This window comes from Pseudomyrmex gracilis, unplaced genomic scaffold (assembly GCF_002006095.1).
Source record: "Pseudomyrmex gracilis isolate BER0280 unplaced genomic scaffold, ASM200609v1 scaffold_115, whole genome shotgun sequence".
NCBI classification, from domain to species: Eukaryota; Metazoa; Arthropoda; class Insecta; order Hymenoptera; family Formicidae; genus Pseudomyrmex; species Pseudomyrmex gracilis.
In genome coordinates, this window is record NW_018020699.1 from 305,482 (window position 1) to 327,738 (window position 22,257).

The 22,257-nt window shown below is 36.2% G+C and overlaps 3 protein-coding genes across 3 annotated transcripts in view; 2 read left to right on the forward strand and 1 right to left on the reverse strand.

The window, feature by feature from the left end:
- The first annotated feature begins 425 nt into the window (after window positions 1-425).
- On the forward strand, window positions 426-5,014 carry LOC109856339 (chromatin modification-related protein eaf-1-like). Its single transcript, XM_020431479.1, has 5 exons — window positions 426-501; window positions 2,513-2,642; window positions 2,978-3,250; window positions 3,340-3,628; window positions 3,836-5,014. Exons 1-5 carry the CDS (start codon window positions 490-492, stop codon window positions 4,383-4,385), a joined length of 1,254 nt encoding a protein of 417 aa, XP_020287068.1. The 5' UTR covers window positions 426-489; the 3' UTR covers window positions 4,386-5,014.
- Window positions 5,015-7,921: 2,907 nt separating this feature from the next.
- Window positions 7,922-9,798, forward strand: LOC109856340 (mediator of RNA polymerase II transcription subunit 15-like). The gene is made up of 3 exons (XM_020431480.1): window positions 7,922-8,025; window positions 8,869-8,914; window positions 9,033-9,798. Exons 1-3 carry the CDS (start codon window positions 8,014-8,016, stop codon window positions 9,548-9,550), a joined length of 576 nt encoding a protein of 191 aa, XP_020287069.1. The 5' UTR covers window positions 7,922-8,013; the 3' UTR covers window positions 9,551-9,798.
- A 10,406-nt stretch (window positions 9,799-20,204) lies between these two features.
- LOC109856356 (nuclear receptor subfamily 2 group E member 1) overlaps window positions 20,205-22,257 on the reverse strand; it is a 7,942-nt gene continuing 5,889 nt past the window's right edge. Inside the window, exons 2-4 of the mRNA XM_020431505.1 lie at window positions 21,457-21,693; window positions 21,135-21,361; window positions 20,205-20,894 (exon numbers count right to left, since the gene is read on the reverse strand). Of these exons, the coding sequence (XP_020287094.1) occupies window positions 20,205-20,894; window positions 21,135-21,361; window positions 21,457-21,693 (1,154 nt within the window). The remainder of the gene's footprint in view (window positions 20,895-21,134; window positions 21,362-21,456; window positions 21,694-22,257) is intronic.

Consider the following 22,257-nt stretch of genomic DNA (forward strand, 5'->3'; position numbering starts at 1 on the left):
TTATATTCTAATCAGTATATATTCTTATCAATATTACTATTTAGAGGATTTTCCTCTTAAAATAAGAAACTCTTCTTGGCGCCTATTTTAAGTATAAAATATACTTAAAGTAAGTGGGATATCCTCAAAATAAGAATACAATTTTTTCGGTGTAGATAAAGAAAAAAATATAAAATAAAAAAAGTAGTTAATTAGATAATTTAAAATCGTTGTATCATGAGGGGATATGATATTAGTAAATAGAACATCAAAATGATAAGTAGCGCGAGAGAATTTTTTTTAGCACTTAATGTTACTTTATAAAAAGGACATTGACTCTGTGGTATCAGCCAGCAGCTGAGATGCAAGATGGAGGTGGCTCTCACCGAGTCACATCCCCGTCGCTCGAAGGTTCCTTTTACGTGGCCGCCTATAAAGTTGTTCTGGTGGCCGCGCGCCCGTCTCAGATACACTCCACCCTCGAACGAATCGACGACCAGCTTTCTCGGCATGAAATTGCACGTAAGTTTTTCACGATTGTCTTGTTGATTTTTCTAATTTTAAGAATTTTAGCGTCACATCTCGAGAAACTCGAAAATATAGTGCAATTACGTACAACACTTGTCGCGTGTTTTCTTTCGACGAGCAAAGTAGGTAAAATTGAATCGCGTGTGCTTAATTATGTGTTTAATTTTACGGGATATATAAGTTGTATGATCGATAAAGTATATATGATAATTACTGCGTGAGTATACATATACATATATATATATATATATATGTATGAAACTGATCGCAGCATTTGTTACTTTACGCTCTTTTTTTTTAATACTTTTCCGCATTGTAAAAAAACTCCCACAAATATATCTTTGATGCATTGTGTTTATCTCGTGAATAATCTCTCGTGTGCTTCGATAATCCTTTCAAAATCTAGAAAAAGTACGGAACAATGTTTCAAACTTCGTGTGTGTTCTTAATTGCATTTCAATATGCTATTTTGATATTTTATCGCATGTATGTGTGTAGGAGTGCTTCACATAATTATCATTCTTTCTTTAATTTATTTTCTAGAGCCATGAAATTATATGCGTTTTATTGTAAAATTAACTTATAGATTATTCTTTACCTTAACTCCGCTCCAATTATACTTGAATAAAAGTGAGATTTTATTCGCGCAAGTCTCGAAAGCAGGAAATAGCTTGTTTTTGTGTTTTGAGATATTGACTACCGTTTTCCGTTTGGATACTAATGAGAGCAGTGTGAGCGTGCAGAAAGAAAATGACAAATGTCGTGCGCTTAATTGTACAGGAATATTGCGAAGCAACGCGATTCGGAAAAAGAACGCTACTTAATTAGTCGCAGTCACCGACCGGGAATATTTCACGCGAGGTATGCAATTATTAACCGCAGAATTTTTTCAACCTCGCAAACTTGCGAATTCCAATTCTAATGTACGGAAAGTAGTTTGTTTTTTGTTGAACTTCTATTATTTTCTTCTTTAAAAACCGTTTTAATTAAAAATATGTGAGAACGCGAATGAAAAAAAATTTAAAGAGTCAATTTTATAACCACGGAGCGTTATAATTTATATATTTTATATATATTAAATATTATTATATTATTTTATATATTAAATGTTATAATTTATATATTTTATAATCTGTGTTAAGTCAATTATATAATTTTATTTTGCAATCGTCTTTTTACTATTGATGTCTTTGTCACACACACTTTTTTTCATGTATATTATTATATAATTCTTGTACAATTTTCTATTATATATTATATACAATTTTCTATTATATATATTATATCTTTGTACCATACGACGAAAACTCGCAGACTTCAATAACCAGCGTGCATGTCGCAATTTGTATCCCGCGAAATGTTGCTCGCGTTCCGCGTTCCGCGCGAGATACAATTTACGCAGAATTTGTCGCGCGGTATTTCGTGATAACCGGTTCGGAGATATCTTTTCTGAACGAATTGCAAGTTGCAAGGCCTTTTTTTTCAAACAATTGTGCCGGGGGCGTGTCTATAGACTATTTAATTTAAAAAAAACTTTACTTTCTAGCGGGCAACGCCGTGTAAACTGTACGATTTTCGATCTCCTCATTCACGCCTAACAACTAACATTTAATTTTTGTTCTTTCTTATTGCGCTCTTGCTTTTTTTTTTTTGTTCTGTGACCGCGGTGCAGCTCGAGTGCGCTTCGCGAGTGTTACAAGCGGTAACACGCTCACCTTTTCCGATTACTTCGACTACCGGCTAATTAAAGATTCATGCGCTCACTTTCTCTTCCAGCTTCCCGTTTGCCAGTAGCTCGATATACGCTTCCATATATGTAACATAGAACATACCATAAAGACAGATTCAGGTTTTAGCACCACGTGCGTTAGATAATGATTCTTTGGTTGTGAAATTGCGCTCGGGAACACACGACAAACATTTGTAATACAATTAATAGATTCTAATCTCTTTTTTTTTTTTTTATTAAAATTGTGTGTTAAGCGGTAAATTATATACGTTATAGATTTTACTGCTAACGGCACTTCCCTTGTGCCTGGCTGAATTTTCAATTCAGGGACCTAGTGACGGGCATCGACGGGCTCAGGGTCTGAAGTTCAGCGAGGAGAAAGGAATCGAGTACACAGATGCAAGCGGTAAGAGTGTGGATAAGCGATCAACAATGCGGCTCGCGAACAGAAAAATGAACGAAACAATTTGTATCTTGCCATTGATGTAAAAAATTGCTTTTTTTTTTTAGTATATTTGTAAACAATATGAGAGTTTTTTGTTACCGATAAAGTTATGGAAACCAAAATAACGAATAACGAGAGTATGTTGTTGTAAATAAAATATAAAACAATTAAAAAAAGTATATAATATTATTTATATTGTCTGAATTCAAATATATCACACACGACGGAAGATAAATAAAATTAAAGATTTATTTGTGCCTGTCGTAATAATTTTACGCGTTTTTTTTTATTTTCAGAGGGAGGTGGAGCCGGAGACTTTTCGATTCAAGGAGCGACCGACGGTAATAGCAATTTCAGAATTCAAGGCGCTACGGATGGACACTCAAATTTCCAGATTCAAGGACCTTCCGATGGTGGAGCGGCCACGTTCAATGTACAACCGCCGGTTCACGAACAGCCCGTAATTCATGGAGCGTACGATGCCAATCAGGGAGCGTATGATGCCAATCAGGGAACGTACAATGCCAATCAAGTTAACGCGAAAGCGCTTGAGTACAACGATCCAAGCGGTATTAGTTTGCCAGAATTATTTTCTAAACTCTTGTCGCATATTGTTTGACGTGCATAAAATTAATTTTTGTTATAAACATACCGAAAGGTTACAGAGTAAACTGGAGATCGTATGACCGTCAACCGGCACAAGCGGCACCGCAATACGCGGAGCAAGCTGCGGCACCGCGATACGCAGCACAAGCCGCGGCACCAATTCCGCAAGCCGCACCCCGACAGCGAGCGCATCGTCCGCAACGGGTGCAAGCGCAACAACAACAACCGGTAGATCCCGTACCGAATTACAAGCGTTACGGTGACGCGCCACCACAGATCCAGCAGCTGCTCCAGTTCCAGCAGCAGATTCCGTATATCAACATCATTCCGGAACCATACAGGTATATCAAAACAATAGAGATCATGTGTAATTAATTACATCATTAATATCTTTGATGATTTTGTTAAAATCATTGTTTTAATCTAATTAATCGTTTCAAATATTCTACATTTGAAAAGATGAAAAATTTATAAATATAATATTTTTTGTATTGTGCCGCGCACGAATTAATTAAAATATGCAATTTTAATTTACGATCAATTAACAGGTTTGACGAGGAGGCGGCGATACGAGCTCAGGCCGAACAAGTACGGGAACATCTCCGAAACTTGGTGTCGCAACCACCACCCGGACCTGCTCCTGCTCCCGAACCTCGTCAGAAATCGCGCGGTCACTCCAGGAACAGGCGAGAGGCGCGTCCGCAGCAGCCGCAATATCACAGAGCGTCCCAGCCGCCTGCGGAGCAACAACCGAACTACTCACCTAACCTGCCGTCTCACCTGCTCGAACTGCTGAGATACCAAGCAGAGATACCTCATCAAATCACCGCCAATCAGATCGTGTACCGTCCGGAAAAACCATACGTGCCGCATCGAGTAGACCCGCCGCAGCAGCAACAACCTATCCAACAACCTATACCCCAGCAAGCTCAATACCAAGGTCAAGGTGGTGCCTTCGAGGCTCAGGCTAGCGCGTACACTCAGGCTCGCATCGCCGGTTACAATCCTCAGCCGGACTACAATCCGCAGCCAGGCTACAATCCGCAACCAGGCTACAATCATCCTGGAGTGCGACCAGTTACCGAGAATCAATATTGATCAGTTTGGCTAAGTGCTCGTCATTGCTTTTTATTCGTTTCGGTCGGTGGAGCAAGGACGACGAGATAAAATGATTTATTTAATTATTATGTTTAAATAATAAACATCTGCGATAATTAATGCGATACGAGTCACTGCATAGAGTGTTTTTTTTTTTTTTTTGAGTTAAATATTATACAAGACGAATATATGTCTATATTTTTTTTTTACTTTTCATCAATTTTTTATGTTAAAACTTGAAATTGTGATGATATATAGTTATTGTACACTTCACCTTTATATTCGACTGATGTTTTTTGTAAACGCATTCTATTGCGGCCTTCAATTCTATGCAAAACCTGCAATTGAGAAAGTAAATTCTTACCGCGGAGTTTTCCGTGTGCAACCGCGGAAATTTCGACGTACCGAGGTCGAGAAAGATCGCAAATACTGTTCAAAAAACTCGATTTTTTTTCGTAGTATTTGTGTGCAACGGAACGAAATAACAAAATTAATCAAACAAAATTAATGTGCACATTAATTAATTAATGCGCACATAAATGCATATTTGAAATTTCTAATAAATGTGTGCGAAGAGTGTTACATGTATATGTGAATGTATATTATAGTTTTATCTATTTTTTATAGGTTTTTATACTCATACGTTTTTGAATAAAATATAATATATTTACAAATATACATCCTTTCGACAGTTCTGTTTTTTTTAGATTTCAATTTGCTATGTGTGTGTGTGTATCTACTATATTTATATTAATTTTTAGAATATAAGAGTTAAAAATTTTGAAGCGCGATAATTATATTTTATCTGTTTCTTAACTTTTACACGCTTACTTCACAATTTCTCTCATACATTGTAAATTATACAAGTTATTACTATCACCTAGTCGGATTTGCATAATTAAAGCACGCTTGAATTCATTGGGTAATTAAGAATACGTACGCTAAATATAGTGTTAAATATGTGGAGCAATTTAGAAATGTCGAAAGCGGAATTTCCCTTGCGCAATCGTGTGGCGCATAAATACATGTAAGTATATGATCAGCATTAGAATCGAGATACGTAATAATCGCGAGCCATTCTCACATATCGAATCAAAGTGGCCAATTCACTTTTGCAAATTTTTGCCTTGCGGTTAATATACTTAATTTTTTACTTCAATACTTTTCACAAAGCAGATATATTTCGAGATTGTCGTTTAAATATCGTAGAGAATTCTTATAAAAAAATAGATAATTTTGTTTTGTAAACTTTTATTCTAATATACAAATTTAATAACAAATAACAAAATAACAAATTTAAAAAACAAGAAAATAACAAATTTAATTAAATTATAGAAACAAGTTTGTGTACGTGTCTCAATAAATAGTTGGTAACTGTAAAAATTTACAAAAGTCGCTTGATGATATATTAATTTAATATAATTGCGCATAAAAAGTGTATTTATATATTTTATAAAGTGCAATTACCGCTCCTATCGCTATATTATAATATACTTAAAATATGCGTACCGCGTGTTTCTTCTTTACGCTGCAGTAATGCACTTAAACGGCATTCAATTTATGAGCGCACTGGCTTAGAGCGACCACGGAAGCGGTGCGCGCACACAACGTACATTTCCTTCACCAACATTTCAGTTTTACCGTTACGTGTGACCGAACGTACTGTACACGTGTTATCAACTTTTCCTTCTGGTATTTATTAACGTCCTCTCAAACATATAAAATACCACGTTTTTTTACTGATATAATAACAATTTTGTTAAATGCCACGCGAATATCGAGTTACAAGTAATACATATCGTACTATACATTCATGAAGGAGAGATAAATTGAGAGACTTTTTCATTCTTATAAATGTGCGATCGCAGTACAATTTGTGATCGCGCAAAAATGTAAAACATTATTAAGAAGTAGACATTATTAAGAAGCAAAGGTATTATGGCAATTGAAATTAATTTTCAGAACTTTATATCAGTCTCTCTCTCTCTCACTTGCAATTTACTAATCTTTTTAATAATTATGTAAAGATATATGTATATAGCTTCAAGAATTTTTAATAAACAAAGGTATTATGACAATTGAAGCAAACACGGATGTGTGAATAGTTGAATCAATTTATTGAAACTTAGTGCAAAACGTTTTCGACCTTGTCTTTAGGTCTTTCTCAATGCATCTCTACAATTATAAAATTAATGTACAATCCAATTAATAAAATTAAAAAAAATTTTTTAAACGCAGAGTAAATATATTATAAAAATGTTACTTACAAAATACTGTAGTAAAATACGTCGCACAGTGCTGTCAATAATGTTCAAGTCGCACACGCAGACCCGACCAACACTTTACAAGTCGCGTTATTCCATTTGTAGAGTGTTGGTCGGGTCTGCGTGTGCGACTTGAACATTTTTGACGGACAGCACCGTGCGACGTATTTTACTACAGTATTTTGTAAGTGACATTTATGTAATATATTTACTCTGCGTTTTTTTAATTTTTTAAAATTTTATTAATTGGATTGTACATTAATTTTATAATTGTAGAAATGCATTGAGAAAGACCTAAAGACAAGGTCGAAAACGTTTTGCACTAAGTTTCAATAAATTGATTCAACTATTCACACATCGACATCCGTGTTTGCTTCAATTGCCATAATACCTTTGTTTATTAAAAATTCTTGAAGCTGTATACGCATATCTTTACATAATTATTAAAAAGATTAGTAAATTGCAAGTGAGAGAGAGAGAGAGAGAGAGAGAGAGACACTGATATAAAGTTCTGAAAATTAACTCTTTTGTTTGTAAATGTTTTTTTATAAATATTTTCTATAATGACGAAACACAATTGAGATATATAATTATATCAGTAAAATTCCTATTGATACATATATCTATACGTAGTCTGTAAAGAAATGTATACACACCGAACAACTTTCACGCGGTTAGAATAATCTATGACATAATACAAAGTTCCAGTTTACTTATAAATAATATTCAGCTACTCGCTAAAGCAACGCAAAATTTCGTATTAAATTTTGAGATTCAGAATTGAGATTGCAAGAGAAAAAAACACGGGTAAAAAACTACTTCCATGCAACGCTATCGCCACAATTGATGATATAATATAAAAAATTACATAATCATGTTGCGCGAGATTAAATTCCAAGTTAAAAAGAAAAAGATAGCACGCTGGACATCTCTGTCTTTCGTATAAACGCATATGTTGAATTAATTTTTTTTTCAACTTTATTACAATACTTCGACGCTTTCGTTTTTCAAATTGTTAGCTTTGCGCGAGCAAGCTAACTTCCTCCTATTCTGTAGTTCTCTACAAAAGTGCTTTGTGCAAAGGCAATGAACTCGCACGCACGCGCCGTACTTTTCTAATGCCACCTTACCGGTCACTTCCTAGCTCGCTCCGCAAATGCACAGGACGCGTTGGTTCGCTGCATTGGATTACGTGACCAACGGGCGGGAGACCTGCACGCGAAAAAAATCACTCGAAACTCGACCAACCATGAAAGTTGGTGGTGGCCGACGACGAGGTTCGCTTGGGCCCCATATAGAAGTGCGTCGCGACGCGGCCGCTAGTTTTGTCCGGTCGTCCTCTGAATAACAATATATTCAGCATCATGAGATTCCTCGTAAGTTCTTCGGGATCGCGCTCCCCGATCGATCGCGGACCTTTTTTTTAGAGTCTCGCCCGGTACGGGGAGAAAGTGCACGAGTAAAAATTCTTTCGCGCGGAATCGCCCCGATAACGCTCTCTTTCGCTTTCCAATCTCGCTGATTATAAAATCGTTGCGATTTTATTTGTTCCGCGAAAAAAGAAAGACGCGATGCGGAGTGAAAAAAAATTGCGTGCTTTCTGGGATTCGTTCATTGAGTTGTTTCTTTTGTTTTATCTCGCATAAGTGTTCGCTCATATACGTTAGACGAAATGATCGTTTTCTTTGTGTTCTTTTACGCGCGAGAAAACTTATATAAAAATTCAATATGTTTTATCGGAGTAAGTCGCGAAAAACCGAAATAATTAAACTTAAAAAAAATATTATTGCGTAAAATTGCAACGTCATCTTATTACATCGCCGTATATAAATAAATGCGCTTGTCGCGCTTGGAAAATGCCGCATTTTTTTCCGATACGCAATCAAGCTAATCTTGAACATATCAAGTGCGACATATCCAGCGGAACTTATCGGTTATCTAATGCGATTGACTCATTTCACGCAAGACAAATCATATATAGCGTGTATTATAATAATCATAATCGAGACCGAGAAATATGTATTTGCATCGCATTAATTAAGAATATTTCAGCTTTCTAGAATAGCCTTGCCACATGAAAAAAATGTATGAAGAATCGCGCACTTTCTCCCGAATTATTTTTTGAGAAACTTATAAGAAATATACATTAATATTATATGTATATTATATGTAAGACGTGAGAGAGTGTTATCATTGCACATTTTTTTATCATTTTCCAGTGCCTGATACTAGCCATAGTGCCTGTGCTAGGAACGGAATTCCACGGTAAGAATAAAATAAATTTTTTTCATTTTCATCAAAATTCAAAATGAACATAAAATAATTTTTTTCCGATTGTTTTATTCTACAACAGAACTTTGCGATTTTTCTCGATTATTTTCAGATCATGTTCGTGAGCGGAGACAAGCGCAGCAATCGAATTACCGAGCTTACAATCAGGCACCGGCGTCGATTAAACAAATATTGGCGGCGCAGCAGGCCCGCGATCCGATCGTTCATCTCCCGCCGCAACCAGTTCCGAATCTGGGACCTTCCAGACCCATCGAGCCTCAGTACATAAATCAAAATCAGTTGTCCTCATATCAGCCGAAAGTTCAGGTCGGCCAGGCGCCTCAGCAGCCGACTTACAAGCAAATTCCCGTAAGACCGGCTCAGTACGCTCCGCCGCCTTCCGCTCGACAACAATACAATTCGCAGCCTGCCGCTCAGCCGCAATACAATCCGCAATATCGCACGAATTACGCGCCTTCGCCACAAGCGCAGCGGCAACAACCCGCTGAGTCTAATTATCAATACTCAAATAATCTGCCGCCGCAGCTTCAGCAGCTTCTGCAAATTCAGTCGAATTTGGCACATCCGGCTACAGTTCCGATTCGAGGGCAACAACAGCATCAGGGATAATTGATCATCCCCCGAGTTGCAGCATCCAATCGACCATATCGATATCAATACTGTATTCATCATTGCGCACTTTCGGATGATCATAGATTGTAATCTCATCTCAATCACACAAATGTTTTTCATCTCATCCATTGCATTTATTACTCATCAGATTTTGTACTTGGTGAATTCGAAATACATTTTTATTTTTCGCTAATAACAAATATAGAAAAGAAACTTTTTTTTATATAATTGTTTTTTTTTTTTAAATAAAAGACATTGTTGTACTTGTAATTTTACAAACATTATTGTTTTTTCTGTAAAGAAATTAAATTTATTATTTTATTGATAATTATCGACACATCATCATCACATTTTCATTTCGTTTCATTGTTGCATACAAATAAATCACACCGAATGAAAATTTCACATTGATTTGAACTGTCGAAACATGCGTTTTGTATTGAAAAAGAAAAGCAGTTTATATATAAATAAATTTCATTTGAAGAAATTTTTTTTTGCACACATATCTAATGTTCTTGACTAAAAATTGTACAAGTTATTTACAAAACATATATTAAGTCAATTTTATTTTTACAATTTTAAATACTTTTATTTTACAATTAAAGATCGAAACGGTCCACAGAGAATACACTTTACACGATTTATTTCAACTGTCAACCTCGTCCTGCGGCTTCTTGGTTTTTATATATTTTGATAATCTTATTTTTGTTTCCTCGAGCCGGTTTTGTTAAATTTTATTATTATATATTATTATATATTAAATTAAATTTTATTATTATATATTATTAAATATATAATAATAAAATTTAATTTAATATATAATAAAATAATATAATAATAATATAAAATTATATATTATTAAATTTTATTATTATATATTATTATATATTATTATATATTAAGTCATTTATTATTATTTTAAATGATCACTTCTTCTCAGAACATTACGTTGTCTTTTTCGAGAAACGTGCATTTAAAGTGTATGCATAAATAACCGTGGCATAGCTCAGCCGAGAAATCTAAGGGTATCATCGCACCGATGGTTCCGCATAAGGGGCGTATCTGCACGTCATCGCTTTAGCGCGGGACACAGGCCGGAGAAAGATCACCCCCTTGCGTGTCACCCCCTTCCTCATGATGGGCCGCACGAACGAATGCAGTTTACCCCAGATAGGCGCACGTACCGCAGTCACACCACCTCGCCCCTGCCTCCTCTCACGCGTCGATTTTTACCTCCGCGCATCCCGTGAATGCGTACCCCCTCGCCGACAAACAGGGAAGAGGATTAGCGAGTCCATTAAAGTCGCGGACTCTATTATCCGGAGGGCACGGCCACGGTGACATCAACCGCTCCCCATTGGCGTAGACTACTTGGTTTTTTCTTTACTCATAAAAGATGGATTTTTTTTTTATTTTTATAAAACTAGTAAAATATCAATAATCTATTTTCAATTCCTCTTTTGACATTTTTTAAATTTAATTTTAGTTTGTTCTTTAGGTAAATGTAATTAGTTTAAGCGATAGAGTTTAATTAGTAATCTTTAGTATGCGCAACACTTTCATATATTTTGTGTGTTCTAGATTACATTCATTCTCTTCTCATCAAAGCGATTTTTCATTTTTACAATTAAAATAAATTTGCGCGAAAAAAAATATAGAAGCGGGCTCACGAAAGACGACTTTCAGAAAAAAAAAAAAAAACACGCTTTTAGAAAGATCTGCGAAAAAAGCGACGCCACTGTTAGAGGGAGGGGGGTCATAGAGGCAAATTACAAAGGGAGGATTACCGGCAGCTGGGCTACCAAGCAACCATCTCTCTTCTAGCTCTCGCTCGCGAACAGGCGAACTATCCAACGTCGCTCGAGAGCTCTTTGTCCTTCGACGCATTGGTAACATAATTATCGGAGTTATAGCAAGCCAAAAACCAACCCAAGCCTCATCCAAAAGGGGTGACGTATGTGACGAGCGGTTAGACTGTGACACCACGTGCAACCCGCGCGCACGTGGAATCCGCTCGCATCCAGAAAACATCGTTGGCGATTATTATTAGCGAAATAAAACGGTATACGGCTGAATTTAATGATTAAAAAAAGAATGGATCTCGAATATATTGGCCGTAAATTATATAGAAGAAAACTTCTGTTTTTTTTTTTTTTTTTTTAAACAAGGTTGGAGTATTTAATTACACTGTTCACTTACGCGCACGCGTGAACGTCAGCGAATTGTGACGAAGAAAAAGCCATTGCATGTTTTACACGGTCGGAAAAAATGCAACACCCAGCAATTCATTTGTGGATTATGGAACGGACTTTTGCGTAGCTCGCAACATTTGCGCGGCTACTTACGAGATACTAACGCGGTCGTATATTCTAGCGTGCTGGAAAACGTGCTGCGTTTTTCTTCAATGGATTTTGCAACCACGATCTCGGGAGTGACACGTTTATTTTGCGGAAGGAACAAAGAAAAGAGAAAGGTGCAGCGTTGTGAATTTACGATTAACGTTTCTCCATGCGTTAGATGTTTTATTGCAGCTTGTTAAGTCGCGTTTCTCCTTGCATGCAAATCTCCTTACGATCTCTTATTTTTATGCATAATTAATTACGAAAGAAGAAAATCGGTTCTCTTAAAAAATTTGCAAAATTTTTCACGAACGGAGTAAACTCTCGTAACAATTCGGAAAGGGCTTGTAAATAGCGTGTGAAACGGGTTGCGGTCTGCTGAAGTGATTTCAATAATTGCGCTTAATCCTTAGGGTGGCGGCACGCGGCCAGCGCAATCGTAGTGTCCCCGTTAACCCTCTCTCTCTCTCTCTCTCTCTCTTTTCTCCCTCACCGCCTCTCAACTACTTTCTCTACTACTGCTTACTCGAGATTCTCTATACAAAAAGTTGGCGGTGATGATTATGACAGGATTTATTTCAATAATAGAGACGCACGCTCGCAGTTCTGTTTATTCTAAATCGACACGCACACGACGATCGTCCCGCGCGAAATTATTTCTCGTGTCGGTAACAGCAGTCAAGGGGACGTCGCGTCCAAAACGCGACAGAGAGATTTTCATACCTGGGCGTATGCAGGTTTATTAATTTTGTTTATTATTATTTAAAAAGATTTCGAGTATTTTTAAGATACTAAGTAAAAAAAAAAAGAAAGAATAAAATGTTAGTCTCTCGTTATAAACGGAGCGAGCATTTCTCAGTTTCGAATTCTTGTTTTTATTAAGAGATAAATCTACACGAACGTTGACTCGACATTGATCCGACCAATTTTATTGAGTTGACGAGCGATGTTGTCAGCGGAACAATGAACAAGAGAGACGCGCACAGAAGCGCGTCATGAGATCTTATTGGGCGACCCCGATTTCCGACGAAGCTACTGACCCTGTTTCAGGGTCCGTGATACAATTGTGAGAAGAAGCCAGACCGGAAAAATTCAGTATGGCCGACCGATAGTGGCGGCCAATCGTTGCACTCCTCATGACAGCTGCGCATCCCTCGGGAACTCGCTCGATCGTCTCTTTCTCTTTCTCTCTGCTCTTGCAGCGAAAAACGTATGGTTGGGGCTGTAACTTTCTGATTTTTGCCTTAGGAAGTCAGCCATTGTGAAAGGGTCCCGGCTCGCTCGACTAGCGTGGTGAGACGTGTGCGTTAGACTTCGTGTGGTCTTAAAGTCGCATTGCCGTTTCTCTACGTAGTCGATCTCTTGCAATTGTCTGTCGCTTACACACACGAGTTTTTGGCGCTCTTAAACATAGCGCGCCGACGTTAAAGGGATGCTCTCTTATTTGAACGCGGTCTAATGTTCTCGCGACTCGGAGAGAATGAAAATGTTTTCTGAAAAGATGTGTCACGCGGGTCGTGTGACCTGTGCACGTTGCGAAATAAAAGCACGCGAGTCTTTTGCGTTACCAATTAGATTTTTTATTTCGAAACGTTTTGATGCGGTGTATCTCTCTGGTATAAATCTCTTCTTCTTATTCTGGTCTAATTATTGTTGCAAGTAGAAACCCTTTGCGCGTGCCGTTCTTTCAAGAAAAAATTACAGAAAAAGATATGTACGTGTATTTACAAAAAACTAGAGGTTTTATTATCAAAGCGGCGCTTTATTATAACCGCGATTCAAAATATCTCTTTCAGAAACAACACGTCATTTTTTCCTGAACCTGAAGTTTTAGAAATAAAAATAGAGAGTTTCGAAATTTCAAAATTAGAATAATATTTAAAGGATCGTGAAAGTTTCAATGAGAGAATGTAAGGCCGATACGAGCCGTTCACAGGATGTTGAGCGGAACTTGTACGTGTATACATATATATGTATACACCTATTACAAAAAAAAAAAAAAAAAAAAAAAAATTTACAAGTGAACTTGTCATAGGTGTATACATATATATGTATACACGTACAAGTTCCGCTCAACATCCTGTGAACGGCTCGTATCGGCCTTACATTCTCATTCAAAATTAGATTTGTTATATATAAAAAAACTGATAATAATCTCCGATTTTGTAAAAAAAAACTTTAGGAGATGAAATGGCCAATGAGAGCCTGAAATCACTCGTTGGCCATTTCACTTCCTAAAGTTTTTTTTCACAAAATCGGAGATTATTATCAGTTTTCTTTTTATATATAACAAATCTAATTTTGAAATTTCGAAACTCTCTATTTTTATTTCTAAAAACTGGTTCAGGAAAAAATGACGTATTTGTTTCTGAAAGAGATATTTTAAATCGCGGTTATAATAAAGCGCCGCTTTGATAATTAAACCTCTAGTTTTTTGTAAATACACGTACATATCTTTTCCTGTAATTTTTTGATAATAATCTCACTTTTTGTCATATATTCGAAGGAGTAAAGATTACAGTTTTTTTTTGACTCTCAAACATATTTAACGCTGTAACTCGAGATATTATCTGTACGCAGAGATTTCTACCGGAATTATGACGTTGTGTTTCGGCGGATCACATCGGGTAAAACAATGAAAGAGGAGGAAACAACAGCTGGAAATGTTTCCGCCGAACAACTCGGCGCAGCTTTTTTGCAAGTCGCTTCTCTCGCAATTCGGGGGGAGGGTGCTAGATGCGAATTCAGTGCATTCATCGCGAGAACAAGCATTCCGAATTGCTCGCCTCATCGAGCGAATATTTGCACGTGCCCGGGCGTCTCTCGTGTGTCAGGAATTTAATAAAGCAAAACCCGCGCCAAGGCTGAGGTAGGCCGAATTGCATTGCGTTGCGTTATGTTACGGTGCGCACGTTTTTTTGCGCGTTTTAAGCGTGCCACTAGAAAACGACGACGAAGAAGAAGTGTCTTCATCCCTCAGTCGCGTGAGCCCACTTAGCCGCCACCCCCGTCACTTTTCCGTGCGCAACCATCGCGCGCACTTCTGTAAAATGCTATGCCCCGACCCTATTGTCGCTTCCCGCCACCGATGCGTCCATTATGTCTACTTGGCTGATGGGAACAGATTATGTTGGTCGCTGTCATTGAGGGGCTCATCACCGCGCCTGACACTGATGCCCGCGGCACGGCGGAGGGTAGAACGATGCCGACTAGACGGCATGCTTATTGTCCGAATAAATTATATTGGGGGCAAGCCGATTCTCTCTGGAACGGAGTGTGCCTGATTTGGATCGCAGTTTTTTTTGTTCTAGTTTGATATTGGCACGAAGCTAACGTTATTAAAAAATAAAGGCGCGGTATTTTGACGCACTGTTCAAAGAACTTCCAATAAAAATAACTCAAATTTAATTCAATTAATTTTCCTGGTTTTACTACGTGTATTAGTTTTAAAATAAAAACTAAGAAATTGTAGAAAAGAGCGAAATTTGGGCAGTTTATTCTAATACAAAAAAAAAAGAAATTTAGGTATAAAAAGGCATAACTACGCTGAGAAACATCCCATTATCGTACGCCCATCCCCGGAATCACGTGGTCGCTAATTGACTACAATGGCAGTTGCGTATGGAGCGCATTTTCTATTTTGTTACCTCAAAACAAAGCTAACAATGAGCGAACGAAGCAAAGCGCGGTCCGTGGAGAGGTCACTTATGCGGCATCGAGGCGGTCTCCCTTGAATCTCTCTTCTGTTTCTCTTTCTCTCTTCTTTTTTTTTTTCTTGTCGTCTCTGGCTTTCGAGGATCGGCGACGAAATTGAGATTGTAACATATAGTCGAGTGCTCTTTGTATATACGAGCACACCACCAGTCGCCATCGTGGAGAGCGCGCAATTACATCGTCGCCCCATTATACGCCCCGATCGCGTTTTGTTACTGTTACTTACGGCAATGTACAATATATCCCCCGAGATATCGGCGGAGGCGAGCAATAAGAGAGATCGGCGTTATTGTTTCCGGTATTGTACCTCGGAATGAGCCGCGCGTTCTTGAATTGTGTGCCGCGTGTTTTCGTCGGCATGGCAAGGTGTTGCTTCCCGATACTCGACCGGTGGGAACTACTTGCGTACATACACACACACACACACACACACACATATACAGTTCTGTGTACTGATTCGCTGATTATAGACTTATTAATTATTAAAAAAACTCATCACATAATCTTTTAATATAAAATATTACACTATAGTATCATATTCAAATCCTCGACACGTTTTAACGTCGACTATATTTTTCAAACATAAAACAAAGAGTTTTTCCAAAATTTATATAAAGGTACATAAAAGAAATTTTTGATGTCACTGAAAATATAAAAAATATATATTGAGACCTTATCGAGATTATCATACTCATGTGTCTACGCATGTGTGTCGAACTTTATACGCGACGGAAACAGCTTTTTATTTTAATCGAAGGAATTCCACGGCATCGCAGTCGGCACCGGTTTGGCTATTAACAATACCGCGCGCCGTTCTGTTATTATTGTTGCAGTCGTTGCCGCTGAAGTAGCTTGTCGAGAAGTCCCGGGATTATTATTCACTCACCCGGAAACGTTACAGTGTTACTTACTGAAGAGCGTTGGCCTCCTCAACTACAAGAGCAAAGCACCCCTCCGGGGGTGCTGCAAGAGCGAGCGGGTTTTCTTTCTCTTTCTCTTTCAGCCAGCAGACACTTTGTACGGGAAATGGTAACATACGGCGACTCGAGGACTTTATTAAATCGAGATGTTAATTGAGCGCCGCGATACCGCTCCTATGTGTGTTTCTTCCCGGACGCGATTCACGCACCCTCTATCGACGATTTTTATATAACTGCGATACATTCTTATGCTTGTGATAAAATCTTAATATAAAAAAAAAAGAATTACATCACACAACTAGTTATATTTAAAAAAATTTAATTTTATATATATATATATGTAGGATAAAATTTATATAGATATACAGATGAGAGATTATATATCTAGTATCTCAAAACTCAAGATAAGAGCTTATTTCAGTTTTGTTATAATTTTATAACATAAAATAACTAAATAAAACAAATAACTAAATTTTTAAGTAACAATTTGTAACTTTGTCAAGCGTGACTTTGAACGATTTAGCAAACCAGTAGCTAAACTGTCATCAACAAAATGTATAACGGCATTCTATTATAGAAGTTCTGAAATTTCCTTTGACACTCTTCGCTTTGTGTACAGACGAGTTCTTTTAATAAATAGCAACACTGTGTCTCACAAACATAAACACCAAGAATAATAGTATTTTTCTATAATAGTATGTTCGCATAAAAGAATTCTTGAATTTTTACACAAATATATAAAGACATAAAAAAATCTACGCAAAATCTTTCAAACCAAAACAATTAAACCAAACAATTAACTTCTTAATATGTTATTTTGTAATATGTTTTTTTTTCTCACGACTTATATAATATAATTATATAATATAATTAAGATATAATTAATTATATATAATATAATTAAGACAAAATATATATATTATGAAGAAGAATAGATTATAACTTATATTGTTAAAAAATAACAATACTTACAAATTTATAATAAATATTCATAGAAAATAATAAAAATATTTATAAAAACTGGGTAAAAATAAATTATAAGATTATTTCAAGTAGAGATTGCGAATATGTTTTTTTGTACACATTATATTATTAATAAATTTGAAACATCTGAAAGTTTTACATTTATGCGCACAATTTGAGCATTCAATGGGGTGAGGAGTATAAGATGCCATTATCGACACAAACATATTTAAGAGTAAAGAAACACTAATGCGCATAAGTGGCAACAGATTCGAGGATTCGTTCATGCGTGCAACGAGAGTCATTCAGCACAGTTCGGCTGAAAAGTGTACCGATACATGTCCCGCATCTCTTGTACAACTTCGTGAGAATATTCTCTCCTTCGTGTTTCTTCTAGCTTGTCGTAACAAGAGTAAACCGACAAATTTATTTTGATCTAAGCATATGTACATTTTCCAAATTTACTAAAAAAAAAAAAAAAAAAGGGAGTTAATACGACTTAATGTATTTTTTTTGAAAAATAATGTCTTAAATATTTGACAATTCAATACACATGACAAGTTAAAACTGTTAGGAAGAATTCTCTCGACTTGTTTTTTGATGTTTTTGACGAAGAGCGAGTCGAATCGCATAAAGGTACCGCGAGAAAGACCCATTTGGCGATACAAAACAATATTACCAGAACCAAAGTTCAAAGATCAGATTTAGAATCGTAGCATCGTTATAAGAAATAACACAGTGTTTTTTTGTTCTAAAGAAAAAGCTCGACTATTCTTTGCCGGTCTTTGACAAAGACGTCAACAACATAAAAGTTAGATCTTTCAACTGTCGACACTATTTGCCCGATCAAATGATTACATGATGGTTCGTGCAAGGCATCGGTTTTCGGCGTCGGTCTTAAAACGCACTGACAGAGCCGTCGACAGTTAACGCGGGTCTGCTTTGTGCTACGATTACCGCTTAAATCACCGTGAAATTCCCGCAAAATGCTCGCTTTGTGTCAGTTTCGACAACCAGGTAAATTTTCGATGTTTCCATGATCTCTGCGATGTATATAACACACAGATGGAAGTAGGGCATCTCTCTGTCGTTCTGGTTGCCGTTAAATTTTTACATATACAAAAATAATTATCTTGTATTGTTTTAAATCCGGTGATAAGCCTATATATAAAGATTATCATGCACATAATGCGGATTGTAAAATAAAAATAAGTCAGAGAATATGTTCAAGAGATTTATAACATTTTATTTATACATACTTTAAAGCTTTATTTACACACGCGCGGTGTTTTACACTTTGGACACACTAACCACGTGCATCGGAATAAAATTTTCACATTCTATAACTTTTAAAAATGTATTTTTAATTAAAGAATTAAATAACACTATTATGTAGATATATTCAGCCATCATTTTTACAATAGTGTGTACACTTACATAGTTTTCTCCGGATATGTTCTTCATGTCGATCGAAGTATCTCTAACTTGATAATTTCTTATCTATCTTGTTTGTTGATAATTTCTATATAAATTAGGTTTTGCTCGATCTTTTTTGCACACAACAATTTAGAAATTGCAGCGCATATACATTTTACATTGTCTTTTACATTTATTTGTATATTTTTCACATGCGTGTTTTGTATCAATACAATTTAAAATCGTTATTTTCTTTCTTTCATTTTTTCACATCTACTTTGATATTAATATGTATATCGAACAAATTTCATATACATTGAAATTGTTCAATAAAGTTCAAAAAATTTATTGCATTTGAGTCTTGTATATATTATATGTTTTCTTCTAATAATATAAAAATAATTATTACACACACACATTCTTTCTTTCGACAGTGCTATTAAAATTTAATGTTAATTGGCATGATATGTCTTCATCACAGCTTGTGTCTTTGTTTTATTTCTAACTGCACAGACTTTAAAAAATTATTTTCAAACTATCATAGCCTAACTATCTGTGGTTTTATATTTTTGGAAACATATATTGTATATTAAAAATATCAATAACATTAATTAAATTGTAAATACGTGTTTTTGTTTTATATTCTTAGTATAGATTAAGAAAACTGAGAAATAAGTTCAGTTGTTGAGATTTATTGCCGATAATTTTAACAAATATTGATATGATTTTACACTTTATAAATAAGGCAGTTTTATAAATACATGTAATATTTGCAAGAATTTTGTAATGTAATATTTGCAAGAATTGTATTTCATAAGTTGATTCATATTTTCAACTATATGTGCGTATTTGTATATAATATCTATAAATTTATATATATATATATATATATATATATATAAGATATATATTTTATTATATATCTTATTAAAAAAACCTATTTTTTACTGGAAAAAAAATTAATTTTAAACATATTTCTCATATAATTCTTATTAATTATATATATAGTAACAAGTTATCTAAATTTATGTACAAAAAAGAAAAAGATAAAATTAATTATCTTCTCTCTCTCTCTAACAATGTAGAGAACAAAACAAAAATAATATTTTAAATAATAATTCTCTTTTTCTCTTTTTCTCTATATTCATAAAACTTCTTCTCTTTTTCTCTCTTTCCCTTTCTCTAGAAAAAAAAAAAACTGTTAAAGAATAAAAATAATTGACTATATAATTATACAATGTAACATTTACTCTTGTATCGAAGTAACCGAAAACAAGCGTTCTTTGCAAACGCGTTACTTCAAGAACGATTCTTTTCGCGTTGCTGCTGCACATACATGTCACGAATTATCCTCTCAATCGGAATCTCGCCGATTGTTCTCTTGAAGAATAGCTCCTGAATGGCTTGCGCCGATACGGAACGCAACATTGGCAACATGAACAGCAACCTGCCGAATCGCAAGGTGCCGGTCGACATTGAGTTCATGTTAAGTCGCTGTCCCAGAGCTATGTGCGCTCTGTCCCTCAATTCTCTCAGTTTCTCGACGGAACTCGCGTCCCGGAATTGAATTCTGGGACTGAGCGAACTGGAGCCGCTGCCTCCGTTGCTTCTCTCGCCATAGTCCAGACCAGCTTGAAAGAGCACTAGCGCTCTGTAACAGCTAAATTCGTGATGATCCAAATTCATCGCACTGAAGCCAGTTAAAATCTCGCAGAATTTGGTCACTTCGATCGTCAGTGTGACTCCTTGCGGACCAGGCGGGACCAATGGAGTTGGGTTCAAAGAAGGTAGCATTTGAGCCGCGGTGAGGAGAAAAATATCACGCCAAGAGGACTCTAACAACGTAAGTTGATCCTCCATGATCAGATTCGAGGTTGCAATTAGCTCCGTTGCCCAATCTACGTTAAAGAAGAGCAATCTTGCCGCCTGTTCGCATATACTGTCGACCACCATCAATGGAGATGTGAGCGGCACATTTATTGGCAGATGCTACAGATAAAATATACAGAAATTCTTTTTTTGAAATCAATCAATCTAATCTATCTAATTATTATTAGCGTTGTGATAAAAGAAAGTTTTTTTTTTTTTATCGAGTCTTTTAATTCCGAAAAGTTAATTACATCTTATTTTATAAAATTAGTTTTATCGAACTTGTAGAACTTCTTTAAATACAAAAATAACCGTGTTAAAACAATCGACGTAAAAAAAATTTTAAAAACTACGAAATACCTTCGTCATCGTCAGCGCGTTGCTGTAAATGGCATGTGATAGCAGTGATTGGGATGGTGGCGACAATGGTATGGAAACACGGGTTTCGCTCGGTGTTTTGGGCAGAGCAAGATCTAAGGCCGCAGGTGGCGGTGCCACCACGTTGGCCATCATTTCGGGTTCCTTAAAGTACAAAGCCATCTGTCTGCGAATTGTCGAATTCCGCGGTCCTCGCTCGTGCTGCACAGCTATGAAAAACAACATATATTAAAAATAATTGATTTACCTTCCGAGAAATTGCAAGACAGCGTCGGAGAAAGGACAAATCAACGCCCTAACTTACCGTCTTTGTTCATACCAGCCTGAATACACTTTGCCAATCTGCAGGCTCGACATTGATTTCGGTGTGTTTTGTCCATTATGCAACCACCTTCGGATTTAGCTTTGCACACGTATTGGCGGTTTCTTCTGATCGATCTCTTAAAAAAACCAGCGCATCCGTCGCAAGCGAAAATTCCGTAATGTTTTCCGGAAGAATGATCGCGGCATACCTTGCACGGCATGTCGTAGAGTATGCGACCTGAAACAAAGAAGAAAATTCTTCCCGGGTAAAACACACGACTTTAAAAGACAAGAAACAAAAAGTTTTATATCCTTTTTGTTTTTATATCTTAGTTGGAAAAATAATCTTCAACGGACGGACGTTTTCGTCTCGAGCAAAATTACTTTCTAAAAAAAGTAATTTTCTTGTTGTCATATTTGCTAAAAATTATGAATTAAAATAGAAAAAACGGCCGAATTGTAAGAAAAATCAAAATTGGAAAGACGACCTTCCGGCCTTCGGGCCGGAAACAATTTCATTGTTTAATTTTTCAATTCTGCCTCCAACCGCAGCCCGAAGGCCGGAAGGTCGTCTTTCCAATTATGAATTAAAACTTTTTTTTCCACTAAATTTAACGACAGTGTCTCACAATACAGTTTAAAGAGTACACCGAAAAAATTGTATTCTTGTTTTGAGGATATCCCACTTACTTTAAGTATATTTTATACTAAAATAGGCGCCAAGAAGAGTTTCTTATTTTAAGAGAAAAATCCTCTAAATAGTAATATTGATAAGAATATAAAAAGCCTCTATAGAAAAACA

What these genes read in the sequence shown, in the direction of transcription:
- LOC109856339 (XM_020431479.1), top strand. An exon ending in CGAGTACACAGATGCAAGCG is followed by an intron (nt 2,643 to 2,977) that starts GTAAGAGTGTGG and finishes TTTTATTTTCAG; the next exon opens with AGGGAGGTGGAGCCGGAGAC. An exon ending in TGAGTACAACGATCCAAGCG is followed by an intron (nt 3,251 to 3,339) that starts GTATTAGTTTGC and finishes ACATACCGAAAG; the next exon opens with GTTACAGAGTAAACTGGAGA.
- LOC109856340 (XM_020431480.1), top strand. An exon ending in GCTAGGAACGGAATTCCACG is followed by an intron (nt 8,915 to 9,032) that starts GTAAGAATAAAA and finishes GATTATTTTCAG; the next exon opens with ATCATGTTCGTGAGCGGAGA.